Genomic DNA, 22,503 nt, shown 5'->3' with positions numbered 1-22,503 from the left:
AAATTGCTGGCGATGCGAATAGTTGAACTGCCAGCATGATACTTGAAGGGTGGATCTTGGTTTTAGCCCAACGTTTTTCAAACAGTTTTTGCTATTTTCATTGGTCTGATTTCGGTAGAACCAGTTTGTCTTGATGGCATATCATTGCACTTGCCATTGTTGACAGACTTTCTGTTTACCGTCCCTCTTGGCCCATTACAAAGATATAATGCACAAGTTTTCACCAAACATAAACACAGCAAAACTGCTCATGGCCCAGCATGTATATATGCACTGTTTATATAGAACAAACCTAGCTAAATGGTAGTAGAGCATTGTACAAGGTCAAATGCAAGCATGCACTCAATGAGTGATTGGATTCTAAGAGCAGAATTGTGATGAAGTCTTCTTTAAAGAAATGCGTCTTCTACTCAGTCCTGATGGATACGGTGTGTTGTTCCAAGTTATCAGTGTATAGATGGAGAAGGCCTGCTGCTTTGATATTTTTTGTGTTTTTTACACTTCTTAGTTTCAAGTCTGATAGTGTCCTGGCTGTGGGTGTGCAGAGAGCTATCACTTTGCCTTTTGAGTCATGGCTTCTCCCTACATACAACAATGAATATATAATAATTTCCACATATATTATCTATGCTATGGCAGTGAATTAGGTGGTCCAATAATGTGTTACTTGGAGTAAGTGCACTAAAAAACAAACATTCATAAATGTGTTACTACAGTTCAGAGGTTCTGTTTTATTACCACAGCACAGTGTAACTAACAAGGCAGAGCAGCGCTCGAGTTCTTTCAGAATCCTTGTTCCAATAACTTGGCAGAGAAAAATGTTTCTTCTAATGTTCACAGGGCCCATTCTGAGATAAAAATCAAACTGATAGTGGATTTAACCCTGTCAGTAAGTGTTCTTGTTAAATTCCTATGTTTATTATTACTTCACTTGAAATAAAAGCAGAGCATAAACCATAGAGATGCAGAGAGTGCAATAGGCTGTTTATTACTACTCCTCAGGAGGACTGGTGGGGAGGAGGTGAGGGGTGCTCTCATCGTCATGTCCACTCCCCACAAGCAATGGTAATATATAGCATATCACACTCTGCGTATCTTCATATATATTTATGCCATGGCAGTGAAAATAATTGTGGCTCAATAACACATTATTTACATCAACTGTACCAATAAACACAATTTCATATATTTATTACTCCAGTGCAAAGGTCAATTTGAAGTTTATCACAGTAGAGCGCACTTGATATTAGAACAATACGGTTTAATGCTACACATATTGTATATTGCAGTTACTTGACACATGAGAACAATTCTCCTAATGGTCACAAGACATCTTCAATGTGATGTTACCTTATTGAACAATGTTAACCCTTTCTATCCTGGTTTTGGTCAAATATTCTTTTTAAAACAGACATGGAAGAAATCCTATGCTATAGACCATATATTCAGGCATGCAGAATGTCATATTTATTACCATTTTTTTAGGTAGGGTGGGGGTAAGGATATCCAGACTCACTTGAGGCTTCCCTATTCATAAGTCATGGTCCCTCTCCACACTCAACAATGGTAATGTATAGCATAATACACTAAATATCGCAAAATAACACATTATTTGTACAAAGTTTACTAATACATATTTACGGAGTGATTACATTTATTCATTTGGCACACATGTCAAATTCCTTGTTATTACCACAAACACTGTAATTGAAGTGACAACACCATGCATATTGTTACTCAGATTTAATTCTAGAATTAGCTGACAGAAAGACACAATTTGCACCATCCAAAAGCACTTGTATATAGTGACTATTCCTCACTGCACATACTAAACCACTTATGGTCTGACTATAGTTCTATAACTTTTTTAAATAACTACTTCACATGAAAATCTGTATATATATTCAAAAACCCTGTTAGGGTGAAATTTTGGTTAGGTAAATCGCACCTCTGCCATGCACTGCTTAGGACCGTACTCTTGACATATTAAATGGCATTACTCATTACAGTACTGTTGTGAATTTCCATGCTATTGTTGTTGCCATTTGTTTTGATTTTTATAATGATTGAAATGATGAATTTTGATATTTGTGTTATATTTAATGAGTGATATTTTTTGTAATGAGATGTTTTAAATCTAGTTTTATTGTGACTGTATTTTTTAAAGGAAATTCGTAGATTTTAATTGGTTATCTGTAATTTTGCCATATAATTGTGGGTCTCTAGGTATGTGGTTTTTGCATGTGTGAATACTGATTAAATGGGTATACCGATGTTAAGTTGTTCTAAATAAAGCTAACCACAACTTAATTTTAACTGGTGTATTTTAGGTAGTGTGGTTTAAAAAAAAAAAAAAAATGTATTTAATACCTTGTGAACCAGTTGGTATAAGCCCTGGAATTCAACTTCCCCCAGGTGCCCAGAAGTGCAAGACTTGGCAACCAGCCTACCAAGGGTAGCCTTGCAGAGCATTATAATTAAGAGACAAGCTCATTGATATTGTTTTTTTGTGTGCATACTTCTCCAAAGAACCTTTCTTCTTTCTTTTTTCTTTTTTGCATTTGTGTTTTAACTTTTTTTTTTAATTACCGAATCGTATGACAAACAATCCCTTTTAAACTTCTTTTTGATTTGTTTTACTGATGGAATTTGTGCTAATTGTCTTCCCTCTGCTCCACCATTGTCACTTGTCCTTATCACACGATATCCACACAGCAGAGTGCGAAGAGTTCCATGTGCAGATTCACTTGGTTGTGATGTTGTCCTGTGCCTCAGCATGCACTCTTTCCCTCTGCCATCTTGAATACTCCTTTGCATGTCTCCACAACATTGATATGCTGTCTCTTGTCCATTGGCTGAGTTTCTTGCATAATTTGCATGTGTGAGAAATTGGGTTGTTGGTTGAGGGGATGTAAACCCTTCTCAAGCAACAGCCACAATCCTTGTCAGGGTATACCACAAAAAGTCTCTAAATTAACCTGTGCTCAACCCTCTGGTAGTTTGGCCCAAAACCAGTCAGGCTTATCTTAGAGGTGAGGTGAAAAGTATTTATGCAGCACTAAAGACAGCAATAATTTTAGAACACCACACAAGAAAAATCCCCCACAAGTTTAGAGAAATAGAGTAAAATTTAAAAGCGACAAAATCTATTCAGTAGAACCAGAGCTAAGAAATGTAAAGTTTAAAGTGGAAAAATCGAGCCTAAAAGATCAAAGCGCCAATGGTATACATCTAGTGCACAAGACTAGGGCACAGTCAAAAGTTATGGCCTACAGTGATGGAGCGCGGTTCAGATACACAAAATGGATTGGGCCCAGTCTCCGCTTACCTTTGGACTTAAAAAAAAATGTGTGGTGAAAAATGTCTCTGAGAAGATAAAGTTCAGTGGAGCAAGGCAGCTGGCGGTGTCCCGGGAGGAGGTGTCTTCATTGGGGAGCTACTGGACAAAGTTGGGGTGAAGATTTCTAAGTTTGAACTGAGTCTCTTTCTTGGAAATCAAAAACTCTCCATCTGGATGAAATTGCAGGCTGTAGCTGTTCAGGGCTTCACGCATCCGGATACCCCTTCTGTGAGGAACAGCTGAACAGGATTTGCTGATGCAGAGAAGAACGTAGCGGCAATGCACCTTTGGCAGATCAGGGACCAGGTATATCATGGCTCCTTTCTGTTCTCAGAGCACTTTTTGGCTGTACATTTTCTAAGTTTTGGATTACGGCTATCTGGGCACCTTTAACAGCCCTTCCAAGGGTCCAGTATTAGAGGGGCACCACTTGGACAGCCAGAACGTACTCAATCTGGATCCAGGTCTAGGTTCAATATGATTGGAGTCTTTTCTATCCCTGAGGTTATGTTCAAGAGGTCAGCCAATTAGCCCTTGGTATCACTTGGTAGTCCTGGTTTCAAGCAGAAAAGAAGGCCTCAAGCAGCAGGGCAGTCGTCTGAGGGCGCAGGACAGGAAGCAGGGCAGTACTATTGATGAGGTTGGGTAGTCCTCTGAAGTACACAGCCACAGCAGGGCAGTTCTCTGAGAGTCCTCGGCAGGTCCAGAAGTGGGTCTGAGGGTCCTAATTTTATATCTGGTGCCAGCTGGAAGAAACTTTCACTCCACAGATGGTGCTGAAATTTAGTTACTCCCTGCCCTGGTCCCAGGATTTCTGGGGAACCCAAACGGCCAGCGTGAAGTTTTGTGTGTGGACTAATGCAGCTGCTTTGAAGTGCAAGTGGAGCTATGCACAGTTCCACCCCTCCCAATCTGTCAGTCTGGCCCAGACTGTTTGGGAGGAATAATCAAAGGCTAACTGCCACCTGCATCTAGTCATGTGACCCAGGAAATAGGCGACAGACACCAAATAGGGCAACAAATGCCAAAGTAATGTACTAATGGGTTGGACCCCTACCCAGCTAGATTGGGTCACTAATAGTTCTGAACACAAACCGGATCTAGCTATAATTTTTTAACCCACTTCTTTTTGGAATCGAGGACAGGACAATTGATTAATCTTGGCCCGTAAATTTAATCGCATATCTTTCATTAACATTTCAACACTTATGATAGATTTTCAACATGTCATGAAAAGGGACCACTTAAACATTTTCCAAGACTGCTCCAAAGTCAACTGTGACACAAATAAAAAAAATCAATATACAGGAAACAACAAACGGTAATATGCTTTAAAGGAACATATTGGTGCGTTGAAGAATACCAGTCAATACATTTTGACATTGAACAAAGGTAATCCTCACTGTCATTTTCTATAATGTGAACCTCTATTTAGCTAATGTCTCTTGGGGGTTCCAAAGCTGATTGTTTATAGTCTGTGGAGGAAATTTTGTATTTGCAAAATGCTTGGAGCAGACTTTTCATCTTTTTCCCTGCCTGCACCGAAGCAAGCAGGGTAACAGATAAAAATAATTGCGCCTGCCCATGGCGGGAGCAATTCTGGTTCCCTCTGTTGGCTGGGAGCTGTCTGGGGCCTTGGGGCTCCCACCGCTACCCCCAACAAGGATGCAGTGAGTGCCTTGGGTGAGCTCCCAGGCACCCACCCTTTATTGGCCAGGGGATGGGGTCCCCTAGGTCTGATATCGGACTGGAAAGGGGAACTACGTGCCCCCTTCCCTATTTAAAAAGGTCGAGGGCCCTAGGAATGGGGTCCTTGGGACCAAATTGGCCCAAGGAGGGGGTACTGCGTGTCCCCCCCCTGATTATTAATTGGCCAGGCCCCAAAGATGGGGTTCCAAGGGGCCAATAACTTGCCCCTCCCATTTACAATATGGATGGGGCCCAAGAGCTAGGGTCACTGGAGCCAAACAGAGAGGGATGGCTGGATGCCCCCCTCCCATAAATCCAGCAATGGGCCCTGTGGTATGGGGTCCCGTGGCCAAAAATGCCCCTAGAATGTGGGCCACGTAGCCCCCTTCCCCTCAAAAAAGTTGGGGGGCCCCAGGGGATGCGTTTCCCAGGGTCAAAATCTGCCTGGGGAGGGGGCTGTTTGCCCCCATCCCGGGTTGACTGCCTTTGGAGGTTTAGCCACAGGGCCTGGCTGCAGGGTTGCACGTGGGTGTGGCTGCATGTGGGGGTTGGCCTCAGGCCAACTAACCGCCTCTGGCTGTGCACAGTTGGATTAAAGTATGGTAATTAAATATTACTTTACATTGTAAAAAAAAACTATTAAGTCACTGAAAAAAGGCAAAGGTTACAGGGACATTATAGTTAGGAAATACAATTTTAAAAAATGTAGAAATTCACAAAAAAACAAAGGTTATAGAGGCGTTATAGTTGGGTTCCGTTTTTACACACAAAACCATAAATATTCAACAGTTATAGTTATACTTGTCTCAAGAAACTACAACTTTTGCCCTAAAGTAACTGTAACTTGTGCCCTTGCAATGCCCTGCTAATTATCCCACATTAGTCATGACGTCATTGATAATATCCCTGTATCATTTCCAATAAAATTATTGATGAGAAAACTATGCATGGCGGGGGAGCGAGTTATAATTAACTTAGGGCATGAGTTATAGTTTCTTGAGATAAGTATAACTATAACTGCAGAATTAATATGTTTTTGTGTGTGTAAATCTGAACCCAACTATAACATCCCTGTAACCTTTGGTTATTTTTTTTAGTGAATTTCTAGGTTTTTTTGTATCCTATTTCCTAACTCTAATGTCCCTGTAACCTTTGTTTTTTTCATCGATTTATACAGTTTTCTATCTTAAATTATTTAATTATTTATTTTTAGCATATTTGGGACGGTCTCTTTCAGGATTCCCCACTAAGGCCTTGGGGGTGGGGTGCTCACTCTGTCCCCTTATGCGTCCTTTCATGCATCAACCATAGTCCTACCCCTGGCCTACTGCCTTTTGGCTGCAGAGCCGTGCTTCCAACCTGCCATGGGTGGCCACTTGCTGCTTAAGCGTGATTTACTGCTTTGCCCTACACCCAGTCCAACCTGGGTAGCCAACCCCTAAAGGACCTTGCGCATCAGAGGTTGGCTGCAGTTCTGTTTGTTCACATGGTGACACTTTAATTGTGATTTCTGCTTTTTTATTATTAGGAAGTAGGTGCTGTATGGATGTGTTAGCCTATTGTAACGATGCAGTGCTCTTCACTATTTACCCTTATGTGTACATTTGTTTTGCTTTTCTGTCTGAGTGTGCATGTGGATTTGTAGTTTTCTTTTCATGACGTAAAGCTGTGCACACACATAAACGTTTCTTATAAAAATACTGGTCCTTTATCAAAAGTATCTAAGTGTAATATTTTTTTGTGTATGCCTTATAATTTTACTATTGACAATGCAAAGTTCATCTTCTGACTACGTTTCATAGCACTGTTCCTTGATAATACAACTTATGTTTGCTAAGTCAGTCTGTACAGCATAGAAGTCCTGGGCACAACAGTCACCCAACTTTTGCCAAACACGTTGCCTAAAAAATAAAATAAAACAACTCTGCCAAGGTTCAGTTTATAGTTATTCACAGAATTTTGGAAATTGACCTCAGATAAAGATCACCAGTCTCATTTGTTCTACCTAGTTCCTTCTGGTTCATGACTCACAAGCCCTACTTGTTCTTAAGTTTTAGCTTTGCTTTATGAATACCTTGTTTATGACATAGCAGTTTGCACCACACCTCTGCCTTTTCTAAGATTTCTAAATAATGGCTGAGACCGTGACTAAATTAAAGGATACTTCATTTACCAATCTCAGAAGAATTAAAGATTGAGTTGGCATTAAGCTCATGACAGCCACAATAATTTTGAGAATTAAAAAGCACAAATTGACAAAGTAATCATTGGCACTTACAGGAGCTACTTTCCTTGTGGATGTGCTCACTTGTGAAGGGGCATAATGCAAATGCAATCTCTCACAGTGAAGTTAACCAATGGCTAAATTGGGCTGACCTACTGGCCCCTGCTGTATGCTGTAGTGAGCAGAAGAAAAATGTGAATGACATAACAATAGATCAGTGGATGTAGAGAGCTAGATAGTAACTATATTATACATCTAGTTTTAGTCAAATCAAAAGGTCTTGGCTAACACCAGATATAATAAAAATACAGTCACCCATACTGTGTTAATCAACCGGTGATAATCAGACCCATATGTTTACTTCAGTATTCAGCAGTCTGTGATGACTACATATACCCATCACCTGTCATTTAGTATTCATCAAGCATGAGAAGGTCATGATGAAAAATTGTTCACTCAAAACTAGCTACATGAAATTTACAGATTCCCCTTAACATAACAGTGGAGAGTTCATGAGAGTCCGAGAGAATGCAAGTGTGATAGAGAGAGACAGGGGATGTGCTGATTATATCGAAGGGACATCCCTGATGGCCATCTTGAAGTGGCAGTATTCTAGGAAATGGCGGAAACTGTGAAAATCCATGTATCTACTGTTTCTAGGCAGATTGATTGTTAAATCTGTAGCCAAACACCATGCAAACCTCCTGCAGCATAACCTTCTAAGATCATACCAATCTTTTTTTTTTTGTCTAAGATACGGTGTAGAAGCCAAAAGTCTTCAGCTTTTGGATGCCTGCATTTATCTATTTATCCTTTGTTATATGTCGATGGGAAGTCTAATCCTTGGTTGCACTATAATTTGTAATTGGCCAGAATACCAATATATCCTTAACCTCTTGATTCTTCAAGCCAGTGATTCAGTAGTTGATTTCACAAATTATTTATTTCATTTAAAAACGTTTCATGTTCTAAAACTTCAAACATATGCCATTTTTGTTCTATTACATATATAATCCACGCCCAATGCATTTTAAACTGAAAGTCCTTAATATTAACTGATCTAGATGACATCCATGTCATATAACTCATTACCTTTTTTGTGTCTTGGCTGTCATGTGATATCTGTGTAATAACTGCCATGTCTTCACCTCCATATGTGTTACAAAAAAAAACGCAAGACAGACTGTCAACAAATCTAAACTTGTTTACCTAGTGGAAAGAAATAACTAAAAACTTGTGACCGTACTTGAGAATTCAAAATTAACCAGTTGCTCGTGAATTACATCATGCTCAATCGTGCACAAGACTGAAAGGCCATAACCTAAAACATGCAGGTGTACCCTCCTTTTATTTAATTCTGTGAGCCGATTTACTCAAATGGTGATACTGTAACATTAGTTTAATTTTGGTGTTTACCCAAGTATTACTTAAATGCAACTCTAGAACCAGTGCAAGAAAAGGAAAGACTTAACATAACTCTTGCCCTTTTTTATAGGAAAGAGTTTCCCAAAAGTGTCCCCGACTCTGTGTACCATTATTGTGAACCCCACTTCGGTGCGATGTTCCAGAACGTTAGTTTTTTTTTTACAAACTTCAGGTCTGTAAAGTGGGTCAAGTGTCCCGCGAGCTTCCAGCATCGCAGCCATCTTGGGGTGATTTTTAAAGAACAATAAACTACAAGCCAAATCTCTTTTAGCTTTGTGTCACGAAATATGCAAATTTTTCCGATGTTGACCCCCCTACAATATATATATATATATATATATATATATATATATATATATGTGTGTGTGTGTATATATGTATGTGTATATATGTATAAAACTGCTCTCGCTTCCATGAAGCGATGCAGAGTTGCTATTGGGCAAAGGGAGCTGCATGTTTGCAGCTCCCTTTGCCCAAAAGCAGTGCCGGCTCCCGCAGGAGGCTGGGTGCCGGCAGGGACCGCAGGGGCCTTGGGGCTCCACCCGTAGCCCCCAACAAGAGGCCAAGAGGACAGCAAACACCCAAATGGACTCAATAGCTCTGAGGAGCTACATGCAAGTCTATAACCAGGTTGTCCGTTTACAATCTTTCCAATATTTGAGTCGCTTTAGCCTTCTTGCCACGCTATCGAATAACATCTGCCAGGACCATTGAACTACTCAATACATAAATATTCCTTAACAAACCACAATTATGAGATTATTGTGGCAATGACACATTCATTGGTATTTTTTACAATTATAAAACTAAGGGTCCCCATTTGTCGCCACCTGAAACATCTACCTCTCCCTTTCTTTCAACCATATTAGTTTTTATCACGGTGTTTTTAGGTATTTTTTAGCACATAATCAAATATGAATGTTTTTATATGTACCTATATTTTATTTTAAGTACATGTTTTTAAGAAAAAAAGAAAAAAATCGTATCTCACCATGTTGGGCACTAAGTCTTTCACTATTGTTTGTCATCTAACAGGCAGGTACTAACTGAGGTTCATTACACCTATAAATTGGGATAATTGCTCATCACAAAGTGTTGATCCAGTTGATTCAACTCAACTCAAGGTAGATCTCTTAGGCTTAAAAAGACAATCTTTTCCACAAATTGATGAGGCAACGTGTGTACCAACATGGATAACTTGGAGATATGAACAATTGATGGTTTTAGATATTGTGGTATTTAATATTTAATATTTAAGGTTCATTATTTATTGTGTATATTTATGTGTGTTTTATTATATATATATTTATGCACAATTGACTTTTTAACCTTTTAACCATCCTAATTATGAATTGTTGTTATTTAAATATATTCAGGTTATTTATTCATATGACTGAATTTTAGAATATGTTGGGCTCTAACACAATAAGAGACATTTTTGAACAGATATACACACACAGATTGTGTTAAAATATATGTATATGTTCATTTATCGTCATTTTTTATATATTTATATATTTCATGATTTTTTGTCTCTTAAACTTTTGAGAAGCCATAAGTAGCACCAGTGACAATTATTTAACCTCATACCATCAGGATCAACATGAATGTTATTTTTCAGTATTTTATTCAATTTTATCATATTTTTATTTGGGATTACCAATAAATTGGGCCCAAATTTTCTGAACCGATATCACTAGTATTTAAGGGTGAGCATTACAAGATTCAGCCAGAGATTTCATGTGAAGGTTCAAATAACAATAGCTCGATATTACTAAAATTGAAAGGTGAGCATAACAGGATTTATCCTGAAATTTCAAGTGAAGGTTCAAATAATAATGAGCTACCATACACCTATGCTGATTAACCATCAAGCGGAAATGAAATTTATAAAGGAAACCTTTGTTGGAGTACTGCCCAATCAGATGACATGATGTATAAAATGTAAAAAAATGTTTTTCCTTTAAATACCGTATGCCATTGGATAAACTGCGTCATGTGATCAAGTCCCCCAGGAGGGATGAAACGCGTAATGGCTGCCTTGTTTGTTTGAGTCTTGAATAAACAAACAGATATTTGAAAAGAATCTTGTGGTCCGTGCTCCCTTCTGCTCAGCTGGTTGGATACGAGAGAGGAGAGTGCTTTGCCGATATATATATATATATGTGTGTGTGTGTGTATATATGTATGTGTATATATGTATAAAACTGCTCTCGCTTCCATGAAGCGATGCAGAGTTGCTATTGGGCAAAGGGAGCTGCATGTTTGCAGCTCCCTTTGCCCAAAAGCAGTGCCGGCTCCCGCAGGAGGCTGGGTGCCGGCAGGGACCGCAGGGGCCTTGGGGCTCCACCCGTAGCCCCCAACAAGAGGCCAAGCCCCGGGGTATGGAGTCTCTGCGGCCGAAAATGGCCCGGGGGGGGCCACTCGGCCCTTCACCCTTTTTTTAAAGGCCCCGGGGATGGGTCCCCGGGGGGGAACGCGCGGCCCCTCTCTTTTAAATATGTTATAAATAAATAAATGGCCATGCCACGGGGAAGGGTCCTGGGGTGGGGGACTGTGTGGTCCCTCTCCTTTTTTTTATGTAAAATAAAATTGGGTCAGGCCCTGGGGGATGGGGGCCCCAGGGCCCAAAAACGATCAAGGAAATGGGGGCCCACACAGCCCCCTTCCTAACATAGAAAAAAAACGAAGCCGGCAACTCACCGGAGGCTCCGCCCCCTCTGCAAATGCTCCTCCTGGCGTGCTCTGGGTTGTGCGATGAAGTCCCTGTCACTACTGAGGTCCCTGGGGGCTTACTAGCCCACCAGATACCTCCAGTAAGCCCCACACAGTGGGATTGATGAGAGTTGGTCGGAGGCCATGCACCTTTTTACACCACTCTGCAAACGTGCCTCTTGGCGCACTGGTGGTGGGGCGATGAGGTGTTATGGAGAGTAATTATTTGGTATGGTAGTCTGTGTTATGGAGTGGTAACCTCAGATTTAGTCTTCCTCGTTTCCATAGAACCTAAACTATAAACTCAATGAGACACAAAAAAAGAAGCAACCACTGAGGAGAACTTCTGGACTTAGTCAGAGGTATGAGCAGGGCCACAATAATTATGAGACTGTTCAGCCGCACTGATTTTCACATAATTATACAATTTCTGCATACATAATCCATCATCTGCCACATAATCTGCAGATTTGAACAAAAAAAACCTTGTATCTAGCTCATACAGCTCAAACTTTTCCAAAAATGCAGCGACACAGGCTAATGCATGGTGGAAGGCACATTGCAAAGGTGGAATGGTAGTCTGTTACTTATTGCTAAATGTGGTTGTAAAATTGGTACTAATTGTGTGCAAACCACTCTTGCTTCTTTCTGCACCTCTCGTGCCTCTTTCTGCACCTCTCTTGCCTCTTTCTACACCTCACACTCTTCTTTCTGCACCTCTCTTGCTTGTTTCTCTACCTTTCTTCCTCTTTCTCCGCCTTTCTTCCTCTTTCTCCGCCTTTCTTCCTCTTTCTGCACCTTTCCTCTTCTTTCTGCACTTCTCTTGCTTCTTTCTGCACTTCTCTTGCTTCTATCTGTATCTTTTTCCCTCTTTCTGCGCCTTTCTTCCTCTTTCTGCACATTTCCTCGTTTCTGCACCCCTTGCTTCTTTCTGCACTTCTCTTACTTCTTCCTTCACCTTTCTTCCTCTTTCTGCACCTTTCTGTCTCTTTCTGCAGTTCTCTTGCCTTTTTCTGCAGTTCTCTTGCTTCTTTCTGCACCTTTCTTCCTCTTTCTGCCTCTTTCTCCACCTTTGTTCCTCTTTCTGAACCTTTCCTCATCTTTCTGCACTTCTCTTGCTTGTTTCTGTACCTTGCTTCCTCTTTCTCCGCCTTTCTTCCTCTCTCTCTGCCTTTCTTCCTCTTTCTGCACCTTTCCTCTTCTTTCTGCACTTCTCTTGCTTCTTTCTGTATCTTTTTTCCTCTTTCAGCGCCTTTCTTCCTCTTTCTGCACCTTTCCTCTTCTTTCTGCACTTCTCTTGCTTCTTTCTGTATCTTTTTTCCTCTTTCAGCGCCTTTCTTCGTCTTTCTGCACATTTCTTCCTCTTTCTGTACCCCTTGCTTCTTTCTGCACCCCTTGCTTCTTTCTGCACTTCTCTTACTTCTTCCTTCACCTTTCTTCCTCTTGCTGCACCTTTCTGCCTTTTTCTGCAGTTCTCTTGCCTTTTTCTGCAGTTCTCTTGCCTCTTTCTACACTTCTCTTGCCTCTTTCTGTACCTCTTGCTTCTTTCTGTACCTCTTGCTTTTTTCTGCATCTCTCTTGCTTCTTTCTGCACCTCTCTTGCTTCTTTCTGCACCTCTTTCTGTTCTGCACCTCTCTTGCCTTTTTCTGCACCTCACTCTTCTTTCTGCACCTCTCTTGCTTCTTTCTGTACCTTTCTTGCTCTTTCTGCACCTTTCTTCCTCTTTCTACAGTTCTCTTGCATTTCTGCACCCCTCTTGCCTCTTTCTGCACCCCTGTTGCCTCTTACTGTACCTCTCTTGCCTCTTACTGCACCTCTCTTGCCTCTTTCTGCACCTCTTGTGCCTCTCTGCACCTCTTGTGCTTCTTTCTGCACCTCTTGTGCCTCCTTCTGCACTTCTTTTGCCCCTTTCTGCACCTCTTGCCTCTTCCTGCAGCCCTCTTGCCTTGTTCTGCACCTCTCTTGCCTCTTACTGCACCTCTCTTGCCTCTTTCTGCAACTCTATACTCTTTCTGCACCTCTTGTGCCTTTTTCTGCACCTCTCATGCCTTTTTCTGCACCTCTTGTGCCTCTTTCTGCACCTCTCGTGCCTCTTTCTGCACCTCTCATTCCGCTTTCTGCAATGCACTCTTTTTGCATCTCTCTTGCTTCTTTCTGCACCTTTTTTCTCTATCTGCAATTCTCTTGCTTATTTCTGCACTTCTCTTGCCTCTTTCTGCACCTCTCACGGCTCTTTCTGTACATCACTTGCTTCTTTCTGTATTTCTCTTGCCTCTTTCTGTATTTCGCTTGCCTCTTTCGGCACCTCTCGTCTCTTTCATCACCTCTCTTGCGCCTTTCTGCACCTCTCTTGCGTCTTTGTGCACCTCTTGTGTCTTTCTGCACCTCTTGCGTCTTTCTGCACCTCCCTTGCTTCTTTCTGCACCTCTCTTGCTTCTTTCTGTACTTCTCCTGCTTCTTTCTGCACTTCTCTTGGTTCTTTCTGCGCTTCTGTCTGCAATTCTCTTGCTTCCTTCTGCACTTCTCTTGCCTCTTTCTGCACCTCTCACGGCTCTTTCTGTACATCACTTGCTTCTTTCTGTATTTCTCTTGCCTCTTTCGGCACCTCTCTTGCGCCTTTCGGCACCTCTCTTGCGCCTTTCTGCACCTTCCTTGCGTCTTCTGCACCTTCCTTGCGTCTTCTGCACCTCCCTTGCGTCTTTCTGCACCTCTCTTGCGTCTTTCTGCACCTCTCTTGCATCTTTCTGCACCTCTCTTGCATCTTTCTGCACCTCTCTTGCGTCTTTCTGCACCTCTCTTGGTCTTTCTGCACCTCTCTTGCGTCTTTCTGCACCTCTCGCTTCTTTCTGTACTTCTCCTGCTTCTTCCTGCACTTCTCTTGGTTCTTTCTGCGCTTCTGTCTGCATTTCTCTTGCTTCCTTCTGCACTTCTCTTGCTTCTTTCTGCACTTCTCTGGCTTCTTTCTGTGCCTTTCTTCCTGATTCTGCACCTTTCTTCCTCTCTCTGCAGTTCTCTTGCTTCTTTCTGCTCTTCATTTGCCTCTTTCTGCACCTTTCTCTTTCTGCACCTTTCTTGCTTCTTTCTGCTCCTCTCTTGCTGCTTTTCTGCTCCTCTCTTGCTGCTTTTCTGCTCCCCTCTTGCCTTTTTCAGCACCTCACTTGCCTTTTTCAGCACCTCACTTGCCTCTCTCTGCACCTCACTCTTATTTCTGCACCTCTCTTGCTTCTTTCTGCACTTCTCTTGCTTCTTTCTGCAACTCTTCCTCTTTCTGTGTCTTTCTTGCCTCTTTCTGCACCTCTTTCTCTTTCTGCACCTTTATTGCTTCTTTCTGCACCTCTCTTGCTGCTTTTATGCACCTCTCTTGCCTTTTTCAGCACCTCACTTGCCTCTCTGCACCTCACTCTTCTTTCTGCACCTCTCTTGCTTCTTTTTGCACCTCTATTGCTTGTTTCTGCACCTCTCTTGCTTCTCTGCCTTTCTTTCTTCTTACTGTGCCTTTCTTGCCTCTTTCTGTACCTTTCTTGTATCTTTCTTGCCTCTTTCTGTACCTCTCTTGCCTCTTTCTGTACCTCTCTTGCCTCTTTCGGCACCTCTCTTGCCTCTTTCGGCACCTCTCTTGCTTCTTTCTGCGTCTTTCTTCCTCTTTCTACACCTTCCTTCCTCTGTCTGCACTTCTCTTGTTTCTTTCTGTGCCTTTCTTCCTCTTTCTGCTCCTTTCTTCCTCTTTCTGCACTTCTTTTGCCTCTTTCTGCGCCTTTGTTTCTCTTTCTGCACACGTCTTACCTATGTAGGTGTAGTTCGAAATTACCATTTAAAAAACAGTAGAAGTTCACTAAAAAACCACAGGTTTCAGGGGCGTTCTAGTTAGGAATTTGCCTTTTGCTGAGCTATCTATAAATTGCGCCCCCGCAATGCACTGCTGATGACGTCACATATTACATCACTCATGACATGGTCAGTGACCTCACTGATGACATCTCAAATGACATCACTTACAGTATATATATACACTCAGTCACTCCTCGGCATGCATACCATAGACTGAGACGGACCACGATGTGCTGCAGTATTTTTATTGCTTTACTTGGTCTGACGCGTTTCGGGTCAGGAAGAGCCTTGATCACATGAGATATATATATAGTCTCTACTGGCGCTCGCCAGTAGATAGTTATAGTTAGGACCACGTTGCCAAAGGGAAAGCGTTTTTTCATTTGCTTATAACTTTGGCGTCGTTTGACGAATGTTTATGAAATTTTCCATAAAACTTCTCTTTTCAGATCAGCTCATATCTTGAAAGTTTGGGGGTGATTCGTCATGGGGGGGCTGAGAAAAAAAGGGGGTCCAAAAAAGTGTTTTCTCCATGCAATTTCCATAGGAAACTTTAGTCAAGGCTACAGGTCAAAACGCTGAACGAAATTACGCCAAATATTGCAGGGAGTAAGGTCTTGGTTCAGAAAGCACGCTTTTGTTTAAATGGGGTATATCTGTTCAGTAGTTTTTGAGAAATATTAAGTTTTACAGATATTGATATTTGAGAATTCTGATATTGTCTGAGGCGTTACGAGCTTGCGGCTCATTGGCAGTGAACTGTTAAAACTAGGAAGTGTTGGCAGCCATTTTGTGATTCAGTCCGTCAGCTCGCATCATTCCCTCTAGAAGGCATTGGGTCCGTAGTTCTACCTCCGCGATGCAACACTGAAAATATACCGCAGTTCTGTCTGTGCGAGATACCCCTTTCACGGTCCCTCTCCCAACATCACCAGCTCGCGGCTATGCCTTTGGAAGCCAGTCCGTCGGCTCGCAGGAGGTGCATCAGATTTTCACGTGGATGATGTTTTCAGTGATGTCATTTGAGATGTCATCAGTGATGTCACTGACCATATCATGAATGATGTAATATGTGACGTCATCAGCAGTGCATTGCGGGGGCGCAAGTTATAGTTAGCTGAACTAACTATAACGGCGGAATTTCTCTGGTTTTGTATGAGTAAAATGTCCGACTAACTATAACGTCCCTGAAACCTATGTTTTTTTCAGTAAATTTCAAAGGTTTTTTAAATGCTAATTTCTAACTAGAACATCTTTAAAACCTATGGTTTTTTCAGTGAAAATATATATATATTTAAGCCTTAAGTTGCCAAATTGAGTAAGACATAGGAAATTGATGTTGTGTGTGATTGTGCCTGTGGGGAAACTGAAACTTTTACCGATTTCATGTTATTTTGTCCAAATGTAGGGAGTGTGCACATAAAATTGTTTGCCCCCTTATCCCCCACTTATGTTTTCAATGATGCGCCTATTTTAGCGCTCTGTAATAGGACTGATCATCCAGAGAGCTATCGTGCAGTTTCTACGTATATTTGGAGTGCCTGGATCATGAGTGGGAAATGGAAAAAACTGATTATAAATTTGTATTGATTTTGTAATGTTTTAAAATTTATTGAGGTGTACTTTTCTCTTAATTATCTTTGTATGTATTATAATGTATTTGTTATGCGAAATGCTGAGAAGAATTAATAATGATGGTCTGTCATGGCCAGCGTTCTTTTAGAATAACCATTTTGTTTTCTTAACTTGACTGCAGGAAATGGCGATTACTATTGCAGCGGAAATGACCTGAATAATTTTGCCAATGCGTCTCTGGATAATAAAGAAAAAAGTGCAAGAGATGGTGCCGTTTTGTTGGAGTGAGTAACGGTTTGGTTTTTTCCTCTGGTCTTTATCGTATTTTGTTCTGAACCACACATTTTTGTGTGCTTCTGATAATTGTTAATTTATGGAAGATTGAATCCAACTCTAAACCAATCATCTGTAGCATTTTCTTTCATCATGGGATCAAAACCGTGAAAATGTCTCTCACTGATTAATTCTGTGCCAGATTCTGAAATAAAATTAAGATTTCCAGAACCTCAGAGAACAGCCTGTTCTTGCATGTGATGTTTATGGTTTGCCAATGAAGTCACAATATGCGAAATACAAATAATCTCGTTTTTAGTGGAAGTTGCGCCCTAATCTAGTCAAAAACACAGAAATAAAGAGGCCAACGAGCAATATGTCATAGGGATTTCTCAGTGTAAGGCAGAAGAAGATAACATTAAACATATTTTAAGAGCAGATCGATAAACAGACTACAATGGAGTCTCCACTCAAAGGGAACAAAAGAAAGAATAAAGAGAAATAATAAGAGGTTTGGCATGGAGTCTTCCTTTAAGGAAATCGGGGGGGTAAATCTTGGCTCGCCTTTTATACTCTTTCAGACTGAGAAATCATACAGTCAATGTGCTTTGTCATTAAAATACATTAAACTATCTAATAGTAAAACAGAAAACAATTGTTATGGCAATGCTACTTTTACTTTACTTCTAATGAATAAGCATGTGTTGTGTCTTACACAGAAAACAAAAGCATCTTTCAAAATATAAACAAAACGTTTGTGCAGCCTAAGAAAGTGGCCTTCAATTTTATACATTCAAACCTCATCCTGAAGAAAAGAACAAAAGAGAAACCTAAAAAACGTAGATAGTGAACAGGACTGTCAAGCTAATTGAATTTTGTACAATTAATATATTTTGAAAGTCATTATCAAAGGCTCTCAGTACATAGGCAGGGAAAGAGAAATCATGACACTTTTACATTGTGTGATTGTTAAGTACAAATGAAATTGAAAACACAAGTCCAACTCTAACTACCTTAAGATTTTCATTATGTTACAATACAATGTGCACATTTCAAGTGTGTCTCATTAATATCAATTTTAAGCACAGAATGATTAATTTAAAAAATAATTCACACCCACAACCCCATGGCTTGCACCAGTCAAACTAGGTGTACGCAATGGGCAAACCATAGAACTGTAATAGGTCTCACAGATGTGCACCTGTTACAGTAAATGTAGAAAATAAAGAAGGCCCGCTCATGTCAATGCAAGAATCAGCAGAAAGTTGTGTGCAGATGTATGTATTAAAGGAGAAATACAGGTCTAAGTTATCTGCAATAGTAGAATAGAAAAGCAGTGCAAAATCGAGTCTGGTCCCTGTGGGAGGGAAGTAGACATTAGCTTCCGTAGAATAGAAAAATATAATTAGATGCAGCAGAAATGGAAAGTTGCATGCCCGCGTTGCGAGAATATATCTCTGAAAAAGTATGTAGATAAAGTAGCAGAGGCACAGGATAGGTGGGAGATTAGGACTTGTAGATCAGAAGACATGTAGGGAGTAGAGCATTGCTAGGCTTCAAAGAGACTAGCCAAAGACAACCAGTAGTACACGCAGTGGTGTAGAAGCGGAACCAAATAACACATGCACATGTATCACATTTCATAAACGCGTGATTAACTTTTTTGCAGAAAGTATTACTTTTTTATATACTTCTGTGCTTAAGTAAATGGCTGATAGATTATGCAAATCGATGACATATTTACACTTAAAGTGGTATAAAAGAGGCTGGCCGCCACATTGTGAGTCAAAGCTCAGATTCCAGTTCCGCTGAGCTGACTGACCATTCAAGCTCTTTATATTAAACTCCGTACTATATTGCCACAAAAGTTGTTTTGTCTTTTTCTTTGGTCGGCAACACACCCACATGAGCAAAAACATCAGAGCTCATGTTTTCCTAGGTCAGAGGTAAGCATTTAATCCAGTCTTTAATGTAATTGCTTTTTCTTTTTTTTTTCTTTTTAGTTGTGCTTTAAAAAAAATGCTGCACAATTTATCCTGGGTTTTCCTCATCTCAAAGTGGGTTTTGCATAGATTTTACCATGCAAAAAATACATGTTGCTTATTTTTAAACTTTTTTCTTTTTTACTTTCAATTCTGAAGGTCACAAACTTGTCTAGTTAAATCTTTAAAAAGTAAAAGTAGGCAAAGTTTTACAATTTCACCTAGCACCCTAATGTCATCTTTCACTTCTTGTTCTTTGTTTTTTCACGTATACCTGTAGTTATTCAGTACAGACATTTTCAGTGCACTTTTTTAAAGGTTTTAAAATGTACTAGCGTTGGCTCTGATCCCCTTTACTTTTCTGAAGGTAAGACTATATGAAAAAACTAGAGGAAGTATTACAAGTAAAAACTGCCTGTGCACAGCAAGTTGGCAGATCATGCTAGCTGCATCGACCACACAACCACAAGGGCAGTCATCACACACAAAGCGGAATAGACCCTAAAACGCTGCCTTAGAAGCACAATTTTGTACTTGAAGTGAAAAGCGCTTTTTATCTGCACTGTCCCCTATGGCAAGCTCCTAGCAATCACAATGCCAGAAACAATATTAACAAATAAAAGCCAGATTAATTTGTGCTTTCACCTGCGCCCTACTATTCATCTCCAGTCCTCACCCGGCCCTTTTCAATACTTGACAGGCTGATTCACGTCAGCCTCCCGGTGCACAGCTACGACTTTCCCAAGTATCCCATTGGAAGCTTGGGAAGGGGCTTAGGACTTGTACTATAATTAACAGCATTTGACACAGAGTTACTCTTTCTGTAGTGTATTTTGGGAAAGAGACAAAGGAGTAGTTGTTTGTTGTATAATATCAAGACACCAGGAGGAGCCAGTCCTCACACTCTCTTGGGAAGCACAGCGAAAGGTGCCAAGTCTGTATTGAACCCACACAGTTGGTAAATGTTGGCAAGGCTCAGCCTGTACTGCATGAAGCAATGGTTGTGCTGTACCTTCTGAGCAGCGGTCACGGTTACATTCTCTGGCATTAACTAGCTATTATGACATTTCAAACCACATTGGGATTGATACAAGATGAATCACAATGTTTTAAAGAATACCGTTTTCTTGGAGAAGAAAACTGTGCGCAATCATCAAATATTTTTTGAGTATTAGTCAACAACATTTAATTTGTTTTATCGTGTTTGAAAGCACAAGGATTCCATTTAATCAGCACTGTCACTCTGCGAGTAAAACGTTTTTGGATAACACTGCAGAAGCCCACAATTCCAGTGCCTTTGCTCAGCGTGTGCAGTAGGCATGCTTAAAGTTATGACATGTCAGGAATTTTGCTTTTCACGCAAATGTGTTGCCTTTGTATGTCTCCTTTCCTATATCCAGTCTATGGCTTGCACGCAATTTGGTACACTTTGCCACTTTCTGAACAGTAAACACCTAAAAGGTGACGAGAGGAATACTTGCAAAAAGTCTAGCCACTGGCAGTCGTAGGAGGTAGCCTTCCAACCTGTCATTCTTGAGCTCACCATGCCAACTCAGGACCCAGCCATTTGCAAATCAGCCTTTACCCTGCTCCTCATAGGAACAGTCCTGCCCAAACTGCCAAGCCAGGTCATCACCAAACCGGAACACAAGCAACACAGGACCGGTTTCCTCCTGATAAGGGCTTATCAGACAGGTACAGCTTGGTTCCAGTGGTCGAGTGAGCACGGAATCCAAGTCTGGGCATACCCTTGCCACCAAGGGCAAAACATTAAATACACAAAAGGTGATGGGAGGAATGCTTGTAATTTGTCTAACCACTGCTCTGGGTAGCATTCCACCCATCATTCTTTTGCTCACCATGCCACCTCAGTTTGGACCCAGCCATATTCTTTTTACTACTTGTCAGTGCGGTCCCAAAGAGAACCTTATACATAATAAAAGCACAACGATGGCACATCTCCTCTTACCTTGGTTACCAACAAACGCCACAGTGTATCCTTACACTCCCAATCTTCAAGTTTAACAAAATACAACTAATACACCTAATCCAAAAATGCTGATGCAAGATTCCTTCTGCGCCTCCACCTACAAGAACGCATGGCATCAGTCATGGAAGCACTCTTCTGGCTACCTATAGTTAGACAAGCGATGTTCAAGGCACTTATCTTCATCTGTAGAGCCTCCCTTGGAAAACAAGCACTACACTTGCAAATTATAGTCCAGCAATACAAACAAAATGACACTGTGCTCCAGCTTGCACCACGGATCATCATATTGCATTACTCTAAGAAATCTATGGGCTGCACGTCTTTCTCAGTAGGACCACCAAGCTCTGTATTTCATTAACAGCCAACATTTGAAACATTCAGTAGCATTCACTGTTCACTAGAGAGGTGAAATATGCCTGTTTTCAAGATAACTACACCATTCCATAACCCTGAGCTAGGACTCGTAACAATAATTGTTGCTTCACTTACAATCTACAGTCCTTCTATTCTGAGCAGCCGACCAGCACACTCTCCCTATGTGGAACTTTCTGAGGGCAGGTAAGTTATGAATGGTAACCTGTGTCTAACATAGATGTTACATAGTAATGTAAATTCATACACAACCATACCTCCCCCTCAGTAAAACTAAAACTATGACACACTGCAGTCATGCAGCCTATTATTGGTGAAACGGGTTGCATAATAGCTCCCTTATACTGATTGGCCCTCTTGCACTCCTAAGAGACTGTATCGCTAAAGGTCATATCTGTCTCCCAGTACTTTACCAGTCTACAGCAACAAACCACCCATCATTAACTCAATAGGCATGGAATAACTGAAGAGATGTAGCTTATACTGCTGCCCACCAGAGGACTCTAAATTAGTCCACTACTGTAGGTCCTAACTACTAACTACTACCTACTAGCAGGCGCAGTCGGTCCATTTGGGCGGAGGGGCCACGCACCTCCACCTTTTGCTCTGTAGAAACAGTGTCTGTCAGGCTGAACAAAGGTCAGCCTGACAGACACTGTTCACTTTCAGTTCAAGCAGCCAAGAGCCAGACATACGCATTTAGCGCTGGCTCCTGGCTGTCTGAAATGAACTTTGCTGGGCAGAGAAAGTCACAGCTTCGGTGGGCGTGACATTCTCAGCTCAGCAAAGGTTGCTGAGGCCCTCCCCTCAGTGATGAGGGGTAGCGTCACTGATTGCCTTGCACCTGGGCACTTCAGTTTTAAGCCCTGAAGTGCCCAGGGTCGAGTGTCAATCAGTGGCACTTCATCACAGAGTGGGGTGGGGTCAGTAGTCTCACTGACCCCATTCCACTCTGTGATGACGTTGGGACTGCTGCCTTCTCTCACTGGCTGAGGCAAGGCAGCAGTCCCAAGCCTTCTAGAATTACAGAGACAGCGCGGAGCTGGCTGGAGGTAAGTGTATTTTGTTTTTAAATTGTTTGGTGCATAT

General features: G+C 41.2%; 1 protein-coding gene across 4 annotated transcripts in view; it reads left to right on the top strand.

Moving 5' to 3' along the window:
• ECI2 (enoyl-CoA delta isomerase 2) overlaps nt 1-22,503 on the top strand; it is a 379,316-nt gene that overhangs the window by 188,791 nt on the left and 168,022 nt on the right. For all 4 annotated transcript variants that reach the window (XM_085607188.1, XM_085607189.1, XM_085607185.1 and 1 more), the window contains exon 6: nt 16,979-17,081. In XM_085607188.1, coding sequence (XP_085463314.1) covers nt 16,979-17,081 — 103 coding nt within the window. The remainder of the gene's footprint in view (nt 1-16,978; nt 17,082-22,503) is intronic.

The sequence above is a fragment of the Triturus cristatus genome, chromosome 5_2, assembly GCF_964204655.1.
Source record: "Triturus cristatus chromosome 5_2, aTriCri1.1, whole genome shotgun sequence".
NCBI classification, from domain to species: domain Eukaryota; kingdom Metazoa; phylum Chordata; class Amphibia; order Caudata; family Salamandridae; genus Triturus; species Triturus cristatus.
Note: the sequence above shows the minus strand (reverse complement) of the source record. Positions and strands in the feature narration are given on the sequence as shown.